The following is a 19,072-nucleotide window of genomic DNA, read 5'->3' on the forward strand; positions in this document are numbered from 1 at the left end:
ATCTAAATATACCACTACCACTAGTGAGAAAACACAGACCTCCCGAGCAAAATCGCCTTTCAAACATCAGGCCTGCCACAACACAAGGAAAGCATTTTCCAACACTGAAGAAAGAAACGTCTCAGCTCTCCCGAAATAATAAATAAGTCAGTTGCGCTTTTCGGTGGCATCACTCATAATCACAAGTATTTGTTGGTTTGAAAGGCTATGGGAATTGGAACTTCAGATGAGACGACAAAAGCATAAATCCTCATGTCAAATGTGGCAGTGCAGCAGAAGCAAAACCAAAGAGGCTGAGAGCTACTGATTTTTTTCTTCAAATCCAGTCAACGGAGTGGATTTACAGATAAGATATATTTGTTTGAATCAATAGAACATGTTAAAGACATGCGTTTAGTTCCTGTCGGTGAGCGCTGTGACGTAAAGGTGGTGGCAAATCTTGACAATCTGAATTAAACCTTTGTGCACTGATGACCACAAAAAAAGAGCAGACGTGGAAATGGTTTATTGTAGCTGTGTGACCCAGATGTTTATGACCAGCGATCTGATATCATCAATGACTAAAGAGAAGCACTCGTGTGCCGATGAGCAAGACGGAGAGAGAAAAAAAAAACATAAAGTTACTGTTAGTATAAACTATCCAAAACGTTATTCATCATCGCTCTTCCGACTGATTCACTCAGAGGCCGAGTCGTTTGTTGCTTATTCATACTGCCGAATCTGAAACGCTTGTGTGTGTATGAATAACTTAACACCGGTGTGTCTACTCTAGGTCTCAACAGTCCACATGTGCGTGTCCGTGTGGTATCTGCAGACACTCATATTGGTGTTTGCGTGATCAAATTCACAACCGGGAGAATATTTACTTATGTCCAAATATTTATGCTCTTGCAAATATTTATGTTGCAGGGTCTCCAAGAGCTTCATGGACTCACACTTTCAAGGCTAGACCAACACAAAGAGTAAGAAAACAGGAAGTGAACCTCAGCACACTTCAAACAGACAAACCAAAGACAAGTACGAGGACTGTGAAGAAAAAGTATGTTTAGGGGGAAAACCCAAATATATACAGTAAATTTAACGAGCAGCCAGTTTATAATAAAAAAAAGGAAAAAAAAAAACAATTCCTTAACTTATCTTGCAATCTGGTTTTTGGCTGATTCACCTCAACGTCAGTACATTTTAAAGACATAGAATAACAATACTGCAACACTGTACAGCTGTTTCATCTCCAACTGGACCAGATGTTCGGATCTAATGAAGCCAACATAGATTTCATGGCTGTGTTTGTTTGCATTTATTTATTTTGAATACAACCATGGATAAATACCTAGATGCTAACTATATAGAGCAATGATAAATAACTTTTAACATTGGTTTCTAACAATACTGAGTCCTAACATCTGTTTGTCTCTTCTCAACTTGGCTCAGTATAAATTTCCAGTCATCTCTTTTGAAGACATAATTATCAACTATCTTAATCACACACTTAAACAATGGATGATTACAAATTATTCAGAATCTGTAGTGGGTGTGACACAAAGATCCAACAAGAAATGACAGAATGAGTCAGTTTTGGGATAATCATATCAAGTATTATCCAGCTGTTTGCTAAAACATACAGTTCCCTGATAGCAAATGTTCTGTCAACATGTAACAGTCCATCGTGCAAGGAGAAGGTCCTGAGGGTTTTTTATTTGAATCTCCAAGAGCCTATACTTTTCCCACGCCTGAATAATTGTTTAAATTGTTCTACTTGTGCAGTTCACATGTTGGCTTACTTCAAAGACAAAAGTATTTAAAAAGCCATTTGGTCCACAAGAAACACATTACAGAGCACATCCATACAGCTGGAACCAGGACTCATCTCACTGGCATAAACACGTGTGTATTACATTTACCAGATCAATGCATCTTGTCATTTAAGTCAACAAAGCTGTTAATACCAGCTGTTTTAAAAAGTAGCTCACAGTCCAAATGTGTCTGATCACATGCACACAGACAGGCCGATGCCAAAGAACCTGTCTGTAGCCGTCTGCCACTGACTGATTGTAATCGACAGCCCAATCAAAATATCAGAAAAACTGTTCAATGGTTGTCAAAATGACTTTGTTCAAACTCTAAATTCTGGATTTGGCCTCTGAGGACTTGATTGGGTGTAACGAGATTGAAATTTCCTATTTTAAAAGTAAGTCATTTCCAAGATTTGAATATTTCTCTGACTACATCAAATGTGCAGTTGTGAGCTAAGAGGCCAGGGTATGATTTTATCAGCGGGATGGCTGAGAGAGGATAGCAGGGGGAGACGCATAAGAATACATTCCAAGGTCTTATAACTTGGGACCTGTCACGTACAAAAACATTACGTTACAGTGCCTTGTCAGGAGGAGAGGGCTCTGTCAGGGAAATTCATTTATTTGAAACACGATTATATGTTGTGTATAAATAACCAACCTTTTCGTGCCACTCGAGGCCCTCCAGTCCTGAGCCGCTTGAAGCCAGCTCACAGTAAAACCGGCTGGGAGCCAAATTAAAAGGCACTCAATTTTTTAGGAGTCTCTCGTCTGATTCTCCCCTCTCAGCTAGACTTCACTTCCTGTCAGGAAGCCCCCCTTGACCCGCGGCTCCTCCAACACAACACACCCCGCCGCCCCCGCTCCGCCTGCATAGTTGGCAACGATAGGGAGCCTGCACGACTAAGTGCCAGTTGGTGTTGCGGTGTTTTCTCTACGTCTCACAGGAGAGCACCTTTTCAAAGAATATACAGCATGATATTATCCTCTGAACTGGAGAGTGAAGGTGGGGGACCCCGGGCCGAGTGGCACGCCTGCAAAGCCGCGCTGGAGCAGATCACAGGGCGAGGGGGCGAGCGGGGAGGGATCGAAAAAAATAACACTTTGATTTGCACTGCTCTTGAACCTTGTGTGCTTCTTTAACTGCACAGTGGGGTGTGGGTCTGACTGTGAGGAAAATGATGGGGAAAGTATTTTTGTCCCTTGGATTCATCACATTCCTCGCCACTTCTCTCACCTCTCTCAGCTCCCCAAGTGGTTCATACAACATGGTCTGCTCTTGATCCATCAAAGCCTCACTGGCTGGAGAGGAGAAGAAATGTGTCCACTGACAGATATGAATTACTATTTAACAATCCCAACATCAGATCCTGCTTCTACCAACATCACATTCAAAATGAGCAACTAAGAAAGCAACGTATGAATACGTAATAAAACATACAAAAGTGACCGCATACGCTTTAATGTGCTGCTCATTTCTTTTTTGTTTGTTTGTTTTCCACTGTCTTTTCACACTAAACCAGCAACTGGTTTCCTCCTTTCTCAGATTATACTACATACTATTTGTTGTATGATGACTGTTCTCTTAAATGAAGGGTTTGAGACTTCGACTCCTCTGCCCGCTCCCTCAGAGGGTCAAGGGTCAGGAGGAGCCAAGTGTTTGGGGCGGTCAATGTCTCTCTCCCCGCTGACCAAGGCAGAGAGGTGCCCATCTGTTAAACAGGTTAGCTTTGGTGAGACTTGCCTGGGAACGTATGATAATGTGGACTCATTGGATTAGCACGTTAACATTGATGTTATTGAATTACTATTGAGGGATTATCTGCATTAGTGGCCTCAACAAACTGCTATTTGCTTAGATCACAGACTGTATGAGTCAACCACAGAGGTTCAACACACCGCATACTCTACAATATCAGAACCTGTCTACATACAATGAAGATTAATATATCCACAATAACAATTTAACATGGTCATGTTCCGCAGATATTCTTTATCATGCCAGTTTATTGCATGGGCATGCTAACCTTTGATAATTAGCACTGACAGTTGAAGCTGAGGGGGGTATTTATTGTTTTTAGGGGCAATTGGTCATAAACCAAAGAATTACATTAGAATAATGACCTTTTGGTTGTGCTTAAAGAAACCACTTTAAGAAGTCATGAGAATTTATAGTTGGGGGTTGGGTTGTGAATGTTTGTACCCAGTTTTGTATAAATTCACATTGTAAATGCTGAGATATATGACTGGAAAAATTTGACCTGCTAGTAGCACTGGAGAAGTCGGATCTCTAGACAGATTCTTCCTCCAGGGAACATGAATGTCTGTACACAACTTCATGGCAATCCATCCAGTAGATGTTGAGATATTTCAGTCTGGACCAAAGCGGCAGACTGACTGACAGAACGGCATGTATATGGTAGCATGGCTAGAAGTTCAACAGCGGCATCACTTTTAAATCATTACTCAATGTAAATTGGAGTATCTGTTGAACTATTTCCAGTGGAAAATGGATGGTCAGACATTTGTAGTTATATTTTTGAAGTGGAATGTTTTAGTAAAGGGAAAAAAGGTTGTTTTCTTTAATCAACCCTTAAAGAGCTAAACAACAGAATCAATATAGATATTACAGGGCATTAAGTTGCTATAACTCTATGGTGAATGTCAAAAGAGACAAAAAAATATATAATCAGTTTTGTGTATTTCTTCACTGGTTGGGAGGAGCAGTCTCTCCTATCTGGTGCTGACCATCATAAAACCAGCGCCCCTTCACCCTACGATTCTCGCTCTACCTTCCTTCCACTCCATGTACAGAACGCATGGCTGATAAATGGCAGAAGGATGGATGGGCTGACAGAGCGGCCGGACAATAATGGCTGATCTACAGGACACAAATGCAGCTACTGAAGAGATTTATGGGCCTCTGCTCATCGTGGACTGTCCAGTATCCGATGAGATGATTTCTCAAAAGCTCTGGACGGACGGGAGAGAGCGCAAAGAGAGAAAGAGAGAGCTCTTTCTCTTGTCCCAGCACATTATTTATTAATCAGATGTTTTGGGTGGAAGCCACTTCAAGAAGTGCACCCAGGAAACAACAGGCTGGCCGTAAATATGACACAGACGGGAGAAAACAAGTGCGAGAGAGAGAGCGAAACTGTCAAAGTGAATCAGGGGCATGGAGCGACGGGGAAGAGTGGCTCTTCACATCCACGCGTCAAGACCCTCAGCAGACGTGGTTCATTCATGTAATATGCAAGACCTTTGGGGAGGCCATCGTATTTAAGGAAGGATTACACTGTCCTGATGCTCATGTTAAAAAAATCTCCATTGGCAATTTACACAAAATCATCTAATTAACACCTGAGGTTTGTAGACAAATTTGAGTTGGAAGAAGAATAGAAGAAATAAATCACTCTTGACTTTGAGTGAGTACTGGTAATTTGCAATCCAATTATTGTTTTAGTAACATGTATGTATCAAAATAACATAATTCTCATTTATAAAGTGGCCATTCTCAGTAGATCTGAAACAGTACTTTGGTTTTAATTTAATAATATGCAACAACTTTTAATATCAGATTCATAATTTTTGAAAATAGTTTTTGATGGGGTTAGGGTTATCTAAATGTTTGAGGGTTCTGCACTGTTTGTTGTATAAAACATGCAATTAAAACATAAGTGGTCAAGTGAACATGTCATGGTATTGTTTACTGTTTTCCAACATGTTATCAATGAAATGATTATTCGAAAAAACTGCTAATCCTAATCCTGCCTTTGCAAAAAAAACTATGTGAACTGCAGATACACTACGCTCCTTCCTCCTTTTTTGAATCAGTATTCTGTTACAACTCCAGTTTATGATCATTAATCCTCACTTTGTATATTCAGGATCAATATTACAGCGGAGAACAAGGCAGTGTGCCACCCCAACAGTTAATGTCTGATCAAAATGGTCCTTTAATTGGGAGCACTGTTGTAGTTGTTAAGAAATGGAGCACTATCAAACTGCGGTTTACAATCCCCTCCTCAATGCCAAGCTGATGTGGCCGCCAATGCAACTTTCATAGGATCCCTGATTAAAAACTGCTCTGCAGTCCCTAGTCTCCTGACCCTTCACCCTGGCTCCACTCCATCTCAAAGCTCAGGAAATTAATTAAAATTTCACAGAGATGGTATCGCATCGCATCGCCGATGAAGGTGTGGGGGGGGTGGGGGGAAGAGAAAAAAAAAATCAATCAAAATCATCTCCATCTACTCCCTCCACTGGTTGTCTTGAAGGCAGGAAGGACTCACAAGATGGCCAAAGAGGCACTTCCTGTGTGAGGATTGAGTGCTTCCTGTGCCGGAGGGCCCGACAAACTTTACTAAATAACGTCATCAATCACGGCACCGGCTCACTCTCACTGCCCCACAAGGAGAACCAACACACAAATAATTATACATTGTTATTTAGCCCAGAGGAAAGTCTGTCCCTGTTTTCCTCTTTTCCCCAGTGAGAAGCAGCGTATCGCCCCCACCACCACCACCACCACCACCACCAGCACCCCCTCCTCCTCCTCCTTTCCCCCTTTACACAACAATAAAATTACATTTGCATTAGCTGTGAGAGAATTTGGTTGGATGATTTATTGAAGCAATCAACACTGCACTGGCCAATCCCCGCTCCGCTCACTGAGAAAGAGAGAGAGACAGTGTGTGTGTGTGTGTGTGTGTGTGTGTGTGTGTGTGTGTTGTAGTGACTGGGTGGGGTAGCTTGGAGCTTAGAGAAAGGAAGAAATAGCTTGGGCTGGGGACCAAAGGGGGAAGCGAGGCATGAGCTGTGCAGCGGAGCAATCACCAAGATTCTGCCTTTGATTAGATTAGCATTAAACAACACCCTGACAGATATGACAAATAGGTGCATTAGAGCCTGTCATTCTTCTCTCTTTGGTTTTCTATCTAGCGCTCACTCGTGCTATTCCTTCATCTCTGGACATTATGGGGCTCACATTCCCTCCGCGTGTCCCACTAGCCCAAATCCAACGCACTGCCACTGACATCCAGAGCAGATGTGTAATCTGACTGTATTACCTTTTTTTTTTTAGAGAGAAGAAACGAAGTGAGTAATGGGAACCAAACAGGGCAGAGGGGTTAAAAAGGGGGAGAAGGTGGAGGAAACAACGCCAGATGACAGGCACTATTTCTTCTCGAAAATAAAGCTGATAAAAAAAAAAAATGCAGCGCGCAGTGGCGAGAGGTGTGCCATTAATCAGATGTGTTTTTGTTTTATTGGAGATCTTTGATTTTTTCATGAGGTGCTTTAAATAGCCAAGACAAACAAACTGGGCCAGAGGGGAGTTATTATCTGTTGTCCTTGTCACTGTGTGTATATGAGGGCAGTTGTGTGTTACACTATGAAAATAAGTCTCTAAACTGAATAAATACAGTTTTTATAAGAAATGAATTGACAAGTAAATATCCACACAGAGTAAACGAAGCAGCCGTCGGCAGCCTTATGTCACCTAATGCTAATCAGCCATCCTGGAGTGATGTATTGACATCTCTGATCATTGATCTGCCCACGCCTGCTTATGATCCTCGAATTAGTATTCATGAATCCGGCAGCAGCTAAATAAACTTGGCAACAAAACACCCACAAGACAACAGAGAGGAGAAGGATAATCAATGCAAAGCACCATCAAATCTACATTATCCCTCCTCATCAGTTTGGCCGAGGCCACGAGGGCCAGCGCTCGGGTCAGAGGTGATGCGGACAGGTCGGCCACCCTTGACCCTCAAACCAATATTTGTGGCCATAGATGCCTTCTCTCCGGTTTCTCTAGCCCGTACTCGGGGATGGGGCGTATGTGGAAAAGGTGGACGAGGCAGTGTGGAGGAAAGATAAGACTCTGGACGGCTCACTGTGTCCACTGTGGTGCTGTGTGGATTTACTGCACTCAAGGTGAGCCATGATCTGGGGGTGGAGGAGTGGAGGAAGAGGATAAGAAAAGATAAAGATGCCAGACTTGCCTGTGAACACAGAAGCATGACGAGCTCCACGACAGAGCTGCTGGACTTCATGCACACCAGGCCTGGAGGAACAGGAAACAAAGTGAGTGAGAATAAACAATAAACAATCATTTTTGTGTGTGTGTGTTTTTTTTTTTTTTTTTAACTTTGTTAATCTTCTTGGATAATTGTGAAAACATAAACGTACAAATAACACACATACAGACTCGGATTACCTAACATTGTGCCATCTGCAAGGGAGCTGAAAGTATTGATGGGCCTAATGAGCTGACATGATGTTACTGTAAACTAATACATATTTGGACCTTGTATTACTTGGCCAGCATATGTTTCATTGATCCCTCATGGCAATCCCTAGGCTTTCAGAGGGCAGGGGGCCACTAGAGTGTCCAAAGTCTGCTGTGGGAGCACAGACGGCGAGAAGGCAGAGTAGCCTTTGGTCTTTCGGTTGCTCTTCATATGACATGGACACACATGCAGACAAACACAAATACATGCACACACACACACACACACCTCCCCCTGCTTTCTCTTCAGGACCCCTGCAGCTATCAATCAACTTTCCATTTTGTTTGGTGGCAGCAGACATCCCAAACACTGCTATTAGTGGCCTGGCCTCTGACCTGCCCCCCCCCGGAAACCTTCAGCACAACTACCAGCTCTGGGCCCAACGTGCACTCATCACAGTGCTGGACTAACAACAGCCTAGATGTGTTGTTAATTTAAATGAGGGCAGTATTTATAGGGAGCAGCGTCCTGAAGGTTTGCAAGGACAGTCGTGACAATGTCATGTCATCCTCAAAAACAAAACAAAAAACCACAGCGGCGGGGAACAGGTGTAGCCTGCCAGTGAACCAGCGTCCGAGCTGTGTCTTCATGATGTTGGACTTACTTGTGCCCTCGATGAGGAGCTCTTGCCCGTGGCTGCCCAGCAGGGTCCGAGACAGGAAGGGGGCAAAGTCCACGAAGATCTCCCTCAGCAGAGGAGCCGCCTTCTCCAGAGCGTGCTCCAGGCGCTCAGAGATACTAAAAAAAAAAAAGGGTTTGGGAATGAAAGAGCATGTGATGATTAAAACAAAAAAATAATTGGCATAAAACTTCAAATAAATTCTAGAAATTGCAAAATAAAAAATAAAAAAAATCAATAAAACCTATTTTTCATGTGAACAGAGAAAAATTGGAATAAGCACAAAGCGACAATCAGTGAAGATGCATAAATAGCTGACTGTGTGTGCTTATGTGCATAAATAGGTGACGGTGTGTGTGTGTATGTGTGTGAGAGAGAGAGAGAGAGAGAGAAAGAAAGAAGGAAAGAGAGGGAGAAAAGAAGATGAATCACCTCATATTGGGGGCTGTGTTCTGGGTCACAGGGGAGAGTGGGGGGACAGATGGCAGGCTAGCGCTGGCTGGAACCTGGCCGCCTGCTACAGGGAGAAACCAAAGAACTCTGTTATTAGTCTGGATGTTGGACAAGAATAGGACGCTGCACACGCACACACACACACACGCACGCACTCACATGCACACACACACACACAAACTCACACATACACATAGCAATTCATTATACAGCCATGGTAGCACATAAACCTGTAAGGAAACATGCCTCTTATGAAATAATACAATGGTCTCCATTCAAATGTATAGAAGAGGGGGATTTATGGTCAAATCGGGACATCGGGGGTACAAGTATAATTTTATGGTTAGATAGTGGATGATGTACTCCGAGCACAATATGTCCATCATGAGGTTTTCATGATGGAAACCTTTAAGCTGCGCACTGAAAGGCTGATAAGGTTTCACTGTCAGCTGGAGTCATACTTTAAACAATGTGATCATATCTGGATGCTGTTTTCTTTGAGAGCCATATATAAAACACATGTGCAATGTGTATAGACAAGTATTTGTTCTAAATGCTGTGTGTGTGTATTATCATTAGTGTTACACCTGTGTTGGAATGTGAGATGATGAAAAAAAATGGCTGTGTATTTTTTCCTTTCCAATTGTTTTTCCTCATAAAGTCATTACATACCAATTTACCCCTCTGGACTGTTTTTGTGACTGTTTCATTATACAACTAAAAGGTGCTTTACGACTTCATTCTGGAAACAGAGGAGCACAAGGTACAAAGTCCATGTTTGATTGATCTGGCAGTAAATTTGCTTCCCTATGGCTCATAAATAAGCTAATGCCCAGCTGAATATGGAGGAGGGGGATTCCTCTGGTGTTTCAGCGGGCTTGTTTTTCCAGCCAGGACAGTCTCCAAGCGGGGATAACTCTTAAGGAATGACAGACAGTGCAATGTGGGCTGGAATGTGCATGTGTTTGTGCGTGCGTTTGTGTGTGTGTGTGTGTGTAAGGTGTTAAGCAGCGCCATGTGGGCCTGGTGAGAGTGTCCCTCTCAAGCTGAAATAGCTCCTTCAAACCAGAAAAAAAGAGTGAATGAACGTCTCCATTAGTCCTCCCACTGCTCCACTAAAACACACACACACACACACACACACACACACACACACACACACACACGCGCGCACACACACACACACACACACACACACACTAAGCATATTTACCCAACACTGCTCACTGACACCAGGAAACTGATGCATACAGCTTCAACAGTTATTCACATGCACACGCAACAAACACAAACTCGCCATCCAAGTAAATGTAATATCTCATCTCCCCCCCACAAATAACACTCCCTCTCCCGCTTCTTAAACACACACAGACTCCTTAGTGAAAAACGTTGCACATTTATACACAGTCACACAGGCAGAGAGGTAACAAAAAAAAGCTAGACATTATTTATTGTGGTAGCTGACTGAGTAAATAAAGGAGAGTTAGTGTGCTCATAAAGTTGTGATTAAAATAAATGTCTTCAATTATTTCATTCATTCAACTGAATTCAGTTGTATCGGACATCACTGTTTTCCTAATGTCAGGCTTATAGTAAAAAAAAATACACAAAAACTTTTTTCCGACATTTGTATTTACACCAGTAATATTTATTTTTGCTTTTTTTTTCAGGTTTTTAAAATATGTGTTTTTATTTTTAAGTCTTAACTTATAACCTTTAAAGCTAAAATATAGCTGAATTAGTGTAATTGTAATGTTTCCGGTTGTTCTCTCCAGCCTTTCATAACTGGATTACATTGTGCAAACACAGCAACATTTTCCTGCCAGACGCACAAAGAGGCACAATCTATAAATAAATAAATATTGCCTTTCATAACCGACTCATCCAGGCTATGACTTAGCTGCCCTCACAGTAACACTTGGTGTGTGTGTGTGTGTGTGTGTGTGTGTGCTCACTAGGTGCAGCGTCCGTGGAGGCGCTCTGGGAGGCGTCACCAGAGGACACAACAGCGACGCTGTCCATAGGCGTCTCAGCAGACACAGATGCAGCAGTGGCTGCTGGGACAGGAGTGGACGTTCCTGAAGATGGCTTCATGCCGGGTTTCTTGGGTGCAACAGCAACACTTCTGTAAAGACACAAATTGTAAATTTAATTGTAACCCGGACAGAAATTCTTCGTGAGAAAATGCTGATGGTTGAGACTCTCAGGTACAGTCTGGCTGGAGGAACACCAACTCTGTCATCACCCCATTAGACTAGAAGAGTTACTACTGTGCAACTTTTCTGCAGGCGTTCCACGTTTGTGGATGAATGCATCATTTTAAAATAGTTTGCATCAGAGGTCTTTCCTCTGCACTAATGTGCTAAGTGTTTACTAATAAAATGCACCTGCCTTGTGAAGAAAACACTTTTTTTTGGGTTCAGATTCAGTCTCTGCTTTTTTAGTCTAGAGCACAGAAAAGGGAGAAAGAAAGTCTCTCTCAGTATCTCAGGCTTTCTGGGAAATATTTCATGCGGTGGGAATCAAGAATTGATTTTACATGCAGTGAAAATATATCAGTAGTTGTAGTTATCCATCATAGACAGAGCCTTCATTAAAATAAGAGCATTACAACATCTGCTGTGTAGACTAGGTGCAAACCTTGGTTTGATACAAAAGACAGATGAAGCCACTTTTGATTCATTTTGTACACTTGCACTTGCCAGACTGTATTTCATAACTGAATGTAATCCTTCTAAATAGGGCCCACACACGTACCTAATGATAACAGTGCAAATGCTTTAGTGCAAATACCAAAATCAATAGTTCTTGTCATTCTTTTGGAAAACAGCATTTCTAAAAATAAAAATTGATTGAACAAATTGTAACTTCTTGATTAATCAAATTTAATTGTTTTATTACTACTAGAGTACACAGCTGGCCTTTGCAGAAATAAAATACCATTTAAATTTAAAGTAACCCCTAGAGATAAAAAATAAAAACCAAAAATATCCATATAAAAGTTTTATCATGTGATACATGCTTTCAATGCTTAAGCAGAGAACTGAACAGTTAGAACTGAAAAAACATTTTGGTTTGTTACACAAACTTGGCACACACATAGATTTAGATTCACAAATAACATGTAAACATTAAAAAAATCCACTACGAATACAATACTCTATTAAACTAATCAATAGAAATGTTAAAACTGTGAACAATTATTTTGACTCAATTAAAATAATTTTTTTGATTATCAACTCTGATGATTACAAATCCCTGACGGCTACTTTACATTTTTTACACTCAGTTATCTGGAAAACGATACTGCTGCATCTTTAGCCGTCCCTCGTGTAAAGTAACAGGAAGTGTTTCGCGGAGTGATGTGGTACAACTGAGTGGAGTTCAAGTCGCATCCGGCGAACAGCAGATGGGAGGAGAGCAGCATGCAGATAAGCTGTCAGTTTAAACCAGGGCTCTGACAGACCACTGGCCATATCAAAGAGAGCCTGGACCTGCTTATCAGTGCTGACATAGGGGAAGCAGGGTCTAATCACTGGCTACTGCTCCCTCTCAGAAACACAAACCAATCCGGGCTTATCAAGATAGGCAAGCATGCATCAAATGCAGAAAATTTAAATATGGAAAGAAAATACAGGGAGCATAGAGACAACAGGGCTGGCATGCATACCTGCACATTCCCACAGTGAGTGTGTGCGCATGCTTTTATGTGAAGGGATAGTTGAATCTGGCTCCCTGTGGTGCAGACAGGTAACTGGCTGCAGTATCAAAGGCTGTTCTCAGTTGATTTAAGGCAGCTGATCAGATCTATTAAAGTTACTGTGAATGTTAAACCCTGACAGTTGACCTTTGCTTCCAGTGATCTATGATTTGAGAATAACAGAGCTGCATACGGATCCCAGTGGCTTGACAGTTGTGTTTAAAATACAAAACGCATACTGAGAAGGTCCAGAGTGATACATAAAAACTGAAGTACTGATACAGCTGAATGAAATCTGTTTTGATAGCCAGGGAAAGGTTGGAGATAAAATTATCTGCTAACTTTTTTTCCTTGTGTTTAGATAGTGAGTGGTGGTATCAGGGAACCAGGGCGGTGCAGACGTGAAGCACCCCAGGTGTCAACAGCAGGAGACACACGGAGGACTCCTGCTGTGTGGAGGCTGGGCGTGCACGCGTGTGTGTGTATGTGTGTGTGTCCACAAATATTTGAATATATGCATATGAGTGTACAAATAAATGCATGAGTGCACAAGTGTGTACGAGTCTGCCAGTGAACATGTACGTGTATATGTTTGGCCTTCCATCTGTTCCCCCAGCAAAGGCCCAGTGAATTATTCAGCAGGTCATTAGCCACACTTATCATGAGTGGGCCGCCCCAGTCGATTAATCAGCCGTCAGCGGTCCCACTCAACCCACAAACAGGAGCTCAGGGCAGTGGATGTGTCTGTGTCTCTGTGTCTGTGTGTGTCTCTGTGTTTGTGTGTGTTCACTAGGCCGAGGCTGAATTATTTAAAGGCTTTAACGCTTTAATGGATAAGTGCAGTAAGCACTGTGATTCCAGTAATCTCCACTATATCAGGCTGTTGTTTTTTCTTAAATAAGTTCAAGAATGAGTAAGCAAGTGTCGGTGGTGTGTGTGTGTGTGTGTGTGTGTGTGTGTGTGTGTGTGTTAAAATACCACTCTCTAGAGTATTAACCTCACAGACAGCTCATGTAAAAGGGTGGGTTGGGAGAGAGGGGGGGGGCAGCAGAGCTTTGATCTCTTTCACCTCGTTTCAAACAACCATGTGCATGTAAATGTTCAAAATGTTATTCACTGACCGTACACGCAGAAACATTTGCACACACGCTCTACTTTCAAAATCAACTCTAATTTAGTCCACGACGGCGCCTGACACTCTGTCCAACTGTGATTGGATGATGATGGCTGGTGTGGGAGGGACATTACCTGGATGCCATCAGTGATTTATGAGTGGAACAACTGTGACCTGAGGGTCCACGAAGCATGAGAAAAGCACAATCTCAATATTTTTTTCTCAATGTTTTTGTGTGTGCTGCACAGTATTGTGGCAGCATGTAACTTATTTCAGACAAGAGGCCAAAAAAGCGATAGAAAATGATGAGATTTTTATCTGGACTGGCAGAAAAACCCTAACCCTATTTAACTTTTATAAATTATATGTAAATATGAAAAATACTACAGGTGAAATAGACCTAAATTTTAAGTCTGTACAGCCAACATTGGCTTGGCTTATGGAAAAAGAAGCTTGTAGTGCATAGCTGATTAATAGACTTCAATCTGTGTGTAATTTAAACATTAAATATTTTAGCTGCATTTGGTTTTATTTATGGTTTAATAATCTAATAATAATTTAATTTCCATAAGCCAGTCGCACTTACGTACGCATTACTACAGTACCACGTCCATCATTCACTAGTAATATTAATCCATGTAACAGATTTTTACAGCCAGTGGCATAAAGTTAGAGAAGAGCTGTAGTTACATGTGGGATCACCACTGAGTGTGCTCTCAGTAAATCACAGCAGGTGGACTGGTGTGAATCTGTTGTATCCACAGTGGTACATTTCTCACACTCTCACTTTTGCAAATTGTTGACCAAGATATAAAAAGGAAGGATTTCACTGTTTAAGTTTTGTTTGCGTCCGACACGCTCACCCTCTCTTCCTGAGCGCTACGTTAACAACACTTCACCATCAACACACAACTCATCTGTACATCAGCTCTCTCATGCACACAGACTCTGCTGCCAGGAATGCAAACAACTACACCATGTATATCCCAGTGTCCAACACACACATATTCTGCTGAACCATGCAGTCTAAATCACCGCCTTGTACAATGACACTGTTTAGCTCTGGTTAGTGTCAGCAAATATTTGCAGACTGGCTGTCATAACAGGGGCATGGCTGAGAAATGGATGGGAGAAATCCAGCAGGTCTCCACTAGAAAATAAATCAGGAGGGATACTTCACCCTGTGACCCACCGCCCAGTTTTTATCTGGGAGATCCCTGCTTTTTACATGCATTGGACTCATAAATCCAATCCTCAGGGTGAGCAGAAAGTTGCCATGTTTTGGCAGGAGATGTCAGTCCAGAATGTCAGCACTGGTTTGAACTGGTCACACTGGATGACTTACTGGTTAGTGGGAGATGCTGCACAGTGATGGAGCCATTATAACAAGATAATAAACACCGTTAGAACATAGCTGTATCTGTGGTGGCCGGGTACAATTTGTAAGGGTTAGGACTAGAGACTGCAGGCTGATGATGAATTGTAATTGAGGAGATTAGTAAAGTAATATAGATTTAAAGTCAATGGAGAAAAAATAATGGATATTTGGGTTATTTTGACAGAGGGATATTACAGTAAACTCAGTGTTTTAAATCATTTGGTCTGGCAAAAGAAACAGTCTGAGGATGTTGCCCTGGGCTCTGGGACATTGTGATCATCATTTTTCACTGTGTTTGGACATTTTACAGACTTGAGGATTAGCTGGAGAAAAAAAAATGGCGAGATTATAGGATAAGGCCAGTGGTGTTCTGTATTTTCATATTGTCCACAAATCCTACAAAAAGACCACAATTAACAAAGCATTGTCTCTGCCGTCAAAGCCTGTTAACTGTGATTTATTCCTGTTCATCCCCTCTCCGTTGCTGCAAAGAAAACTAATAAGAACACTGTTGGTTTTGGTGTTTTTTAAAAGGGAAAACAAAAAAATGCTGAATATTACTGAGGTTCATCCCTAAACTGCTATTGAAAATCATCATGATTTGCCACTCTACAAAGACGTTCATGTGTCCAGAGACTAGCTGCTGTCCTCTTCAAAACAATAGAAGCTGGGGTGAAGGTTTGGTTTGTGTCTGTGCCTGGGCTGTATACCTTTCATGAAAAGGCTCCCATAGGCAGCGAGCAAAGCTGTTAGTCTATGTTCTCCAGCTCTCCTGACGTCCTCTCTTCCTACTGAGTGTGCTCAGCGGACAGGAGCCAGTCTAATCCCCCTGATATGAGGAGCGCCCTGAGACCTGACAAAGCATTCCTCAGATAAAGACACGCGATCACAGAGATGCCGTGGAATTCCCACAGTTGGGGGTAGGCAGACCGACTGTGTCTGTATGAGTGTGTGTGTATGAGTGTGTGAGTGTGTGCGCAAGTGAGTGCAGGAGAGAGAAGCGGAGAAATGTTTTCCCCAATACATGAGAACCTTGACTTGACATCACCCCCGTGGAGACTTCTTCTCCCATCTCTCTCCCTCTCACTCTTTTACCACCCTCCCCCTCCCTGTGCCGTTTGTCTCAGAATCAACGCTCCAAATGCAAACCAGACCGGTGACCATCCTCTCTCACCTGGGTCCGTCTGTGGCTTCAGTACCCCGGCTCTGCTTTTGAAGCCTTTACTCCTGACTGTTCCCCCACAGCACCTCCAGGAGTAATGCAAATTATACAGCCTTTATGCCGGAGAGAAGGGGGGGGGGGACCCCTTTTGAATGTTAGACAGGGAGAGACGAGCGGCAGGAGAGATGAAAAAGAAAATCGTTAAATATCAGTGACACAGTGAAAAGAAACAGCTTCCTGCCAGCTTCGTCTCTCCATCCCAGACATGACTCCTGTTTTCCTTAAGACAGGTTCTTTGTAAGGCCGTTTGCTCGGGATGAGGAGTTGCAACGACAGCTCAAAGAAAGAACAATGGGAGTAAGAGGGGAAGAGTCGGAGACTAAGATTCCCCCGGTTCAAAATGGTTTTTGTTACAGAATGTTTTTCAAGATCCAACAAAGCCTCCTCGGAGGATACCAAGCTGAGATGTCTTCAAGGTCTGACTTTCAAAAGTACCCTGCAGTTATGTTGGGATAAATGGCATGAAACTGTCAACTGTGAAGCCCGAGAGTCACTAGAGTATTCACCATATGGGCTCTTGAGAAACTGATGAAGCTGTCAGGACTACACCCATGTCAAGGACAGGGGGAATTTCCGTCCAGATTTTTTTTCCCACAATCACCAGTATGCACAGCAGAGACGTAGGATTTCCCACAGACACCACAGAGAAGAAGAAGTGTGTATACTAAGCGTGAACCTGTGCGCTCACCTATCAAATAGGAACTGGGACGACTCTCGAGCGGCTTCGCCCACACTTCCGAGGAACGCCGGTGGCAGCAGGCTCGGGTCCACCATGATATCATCAGTTGGAGCGCTCACGAGGCTGCGCAGGATGTCCTTCACATTCTTGCCCTTTGAATCAGCGGGCAGAGAGGGTCTGACCTCAGACGACAGCGTGGACAGGGCCTCTGAGATGGCGTCTGGACCGTGAGTCGCGCCAGAGGATGACAGGTCCGCCTCGCTCGCGGCGGCTGAGGTGTGGTCGTCACCGATGCCAGAGTCGTAGCGCCGGAGAGAGACGCCGTTCTCTACTTCCAGTCCGGCAGAAATGGCACCGCTGTCTAAGATGAACACGAAAAAATAATGAAGTGTGAGCACTTGAGTTACATGATACTGTATGAAAAATTAACAACAGCAGTGGTTCCCGAACCTTGGAAAAAGCAAACGTGGACAAATGAAATACTGCTACTGCTGGACAGAACTAACAGTATACACTTTCTAGACTGGGTTTGGGTTAGGGCAGTGGTTTTCAACCTTTGGGTCGGGACCCCACGTGGGGTCGCCTGGAATTCAAATGGGGTCGCCTGAAATTTCTAGTAATTGATAAAATTACTGATAACAATATGTTTTTAACTAACACCACATCTTAATCAACTGTATTCTATACTTTCATTTTCTTGAATATAAATCGAGTTCAAATAAATTGGAGCATAACATCTGAGCTGGCGCATCTTGACTGACAGGGTGGGTCGCCAGAAATTTGTGATATCAAAATGGGGTCACGAGCCAAAGAAGGTTGGGAACCACTGGGTTAGGGCGTTATTGTATTTTTGTATATTGTACAGTTTTATCATACTGTAAAAATTATTTACATGAAACCTGCACCACAAGAGAGAAAAACACTCTCCGACTGACTGGCAATATAAAACGTTTGTTTGTATTTCAGGGGTCACGAGCAAAAGAAATGTTGGAAACTGCTGCAGTGCTTCATGCCACAATGTTTCTTTATTTGGATAAATATTTCAGGTGAAACTTTTTTCCTCTGAGCTTCTGTATACCTGTGCTCCTGGCAGACTGGGATCGCTGTGGGTGTTTCTTGTCATTGTGGGGCTCCAGGATGTCACGGTACTTGGACACCATGAGGACCGAGATGAAGTAGACCACAGCAAGAGCCAGAAACTGAGCCTGCTTACTGTCCTCCTGAAACAACAACACACACTAAACGATCTGTGCACTGCGTGTGCGTTTCTTCTTCTTCAGAAAAGTAAATTCATATAGGTGCTGCCTTGCTTGGTGCATTATGTGTATACAACATATGTGTGAATGTGTCCGGTGGGCATCTCACAATATCTCTGAAGACAACGGCCCTGAGGCGGTTGATGTCCATGTCCTGGAGCAGCCGGTCCAGGTCCCTGACCGGAGACATTCCACCTGTCACCGCATCGACAGGACTCTGCGTGCGTGCATGAAAATGAAACTATTACCACATGTTACTGTCCACAAGCAAAGTCTGCAAAAGCACATTCACTTCTATACCAGTCAGGATGTTCAGTTATTCATGTGCACTTCATGGGGTAGGTTAAGGTTTCACAGCTTAGGGAAGCCATTCCTCCTGGGATCGTGTCCTTAACATAATGGCTTTTCTATAGAGCCACTGCATTATAAATGAGCTTTAACACCCGGTTCAGGGAAGAACAACATGACTTTACTGGAAGTCACTGTATCAAATCAAAGGGGCAATGACAAAATCCAAGTGTAGTGTAACAAATAGCAACCAGTGTGGTAATATAATAAGACA

The 19,072-nt window shown here is 42.8% G+C and overlaps 1 protein-coding gene across 7 annotated transcripts in view; it reads right to left on the reverse strand.

Annotated features, from left to right (window-relative positions):
* Nucleotides 1–19,072, reverse strand: part of lrba (LPS-responsive vesicle trafficking, beach and anchor containing) — a 187,461-nt gene that overhangs the window by 108,143 nt on the left and 60,246 nt on the right. For 4 of the 7 annotated variants that reach the window (XM_085782178.1, XM_085782161.1, XM_085782153.1 and 1 more), the window contains exons 27-33: nt 18,620–18,727; nt 18,333–18,474; nt 17,264–17,615; nt 11,117–11,286; nt 9,141–9,225; nt 8,694–8,827; nt 7,802–7,863 (exon numbers count right to left, since the gene is read on the reverse strand). In XM_085782178.1, the coding sequence (XP_085638304.1) occupies nt 7,802–7,863; nt 8,694–8,827; nt 9,141–9,225; nt 11,117–11,286; nt 17,264–17,615; nt 18,333–18,474; nt 18,620–18,727 (1,053 nt within the window). The remainder of the gene's footprint in view (nt 1–7,801; nt 7,864–8,693; nt 8,828–9,140; nt 9,226–11,116; nt 11,287–17,263; nt 17,616–18,332; nt 18,475–18,619; nt 18,728–19,072) is intronic. The other 3 variants (XM_085782186.1, XM_085782169.1, XM_085782144.1) reach the window with 1 other exon arrangement.

Source organism: Trachurus japonicus, chromosome 1 (genome assembly GCF_045865225.1).
Source record: "Trachurus japonicus isolate A0001 chromosome 1, Traja_1.0".
Classification (NCBI taxonomy): Eukaryota; Metazoa; Chordata; class Actinopteri; order Carangiformes; family Carangidae; genus Trachurus; species Trachurus japonicus.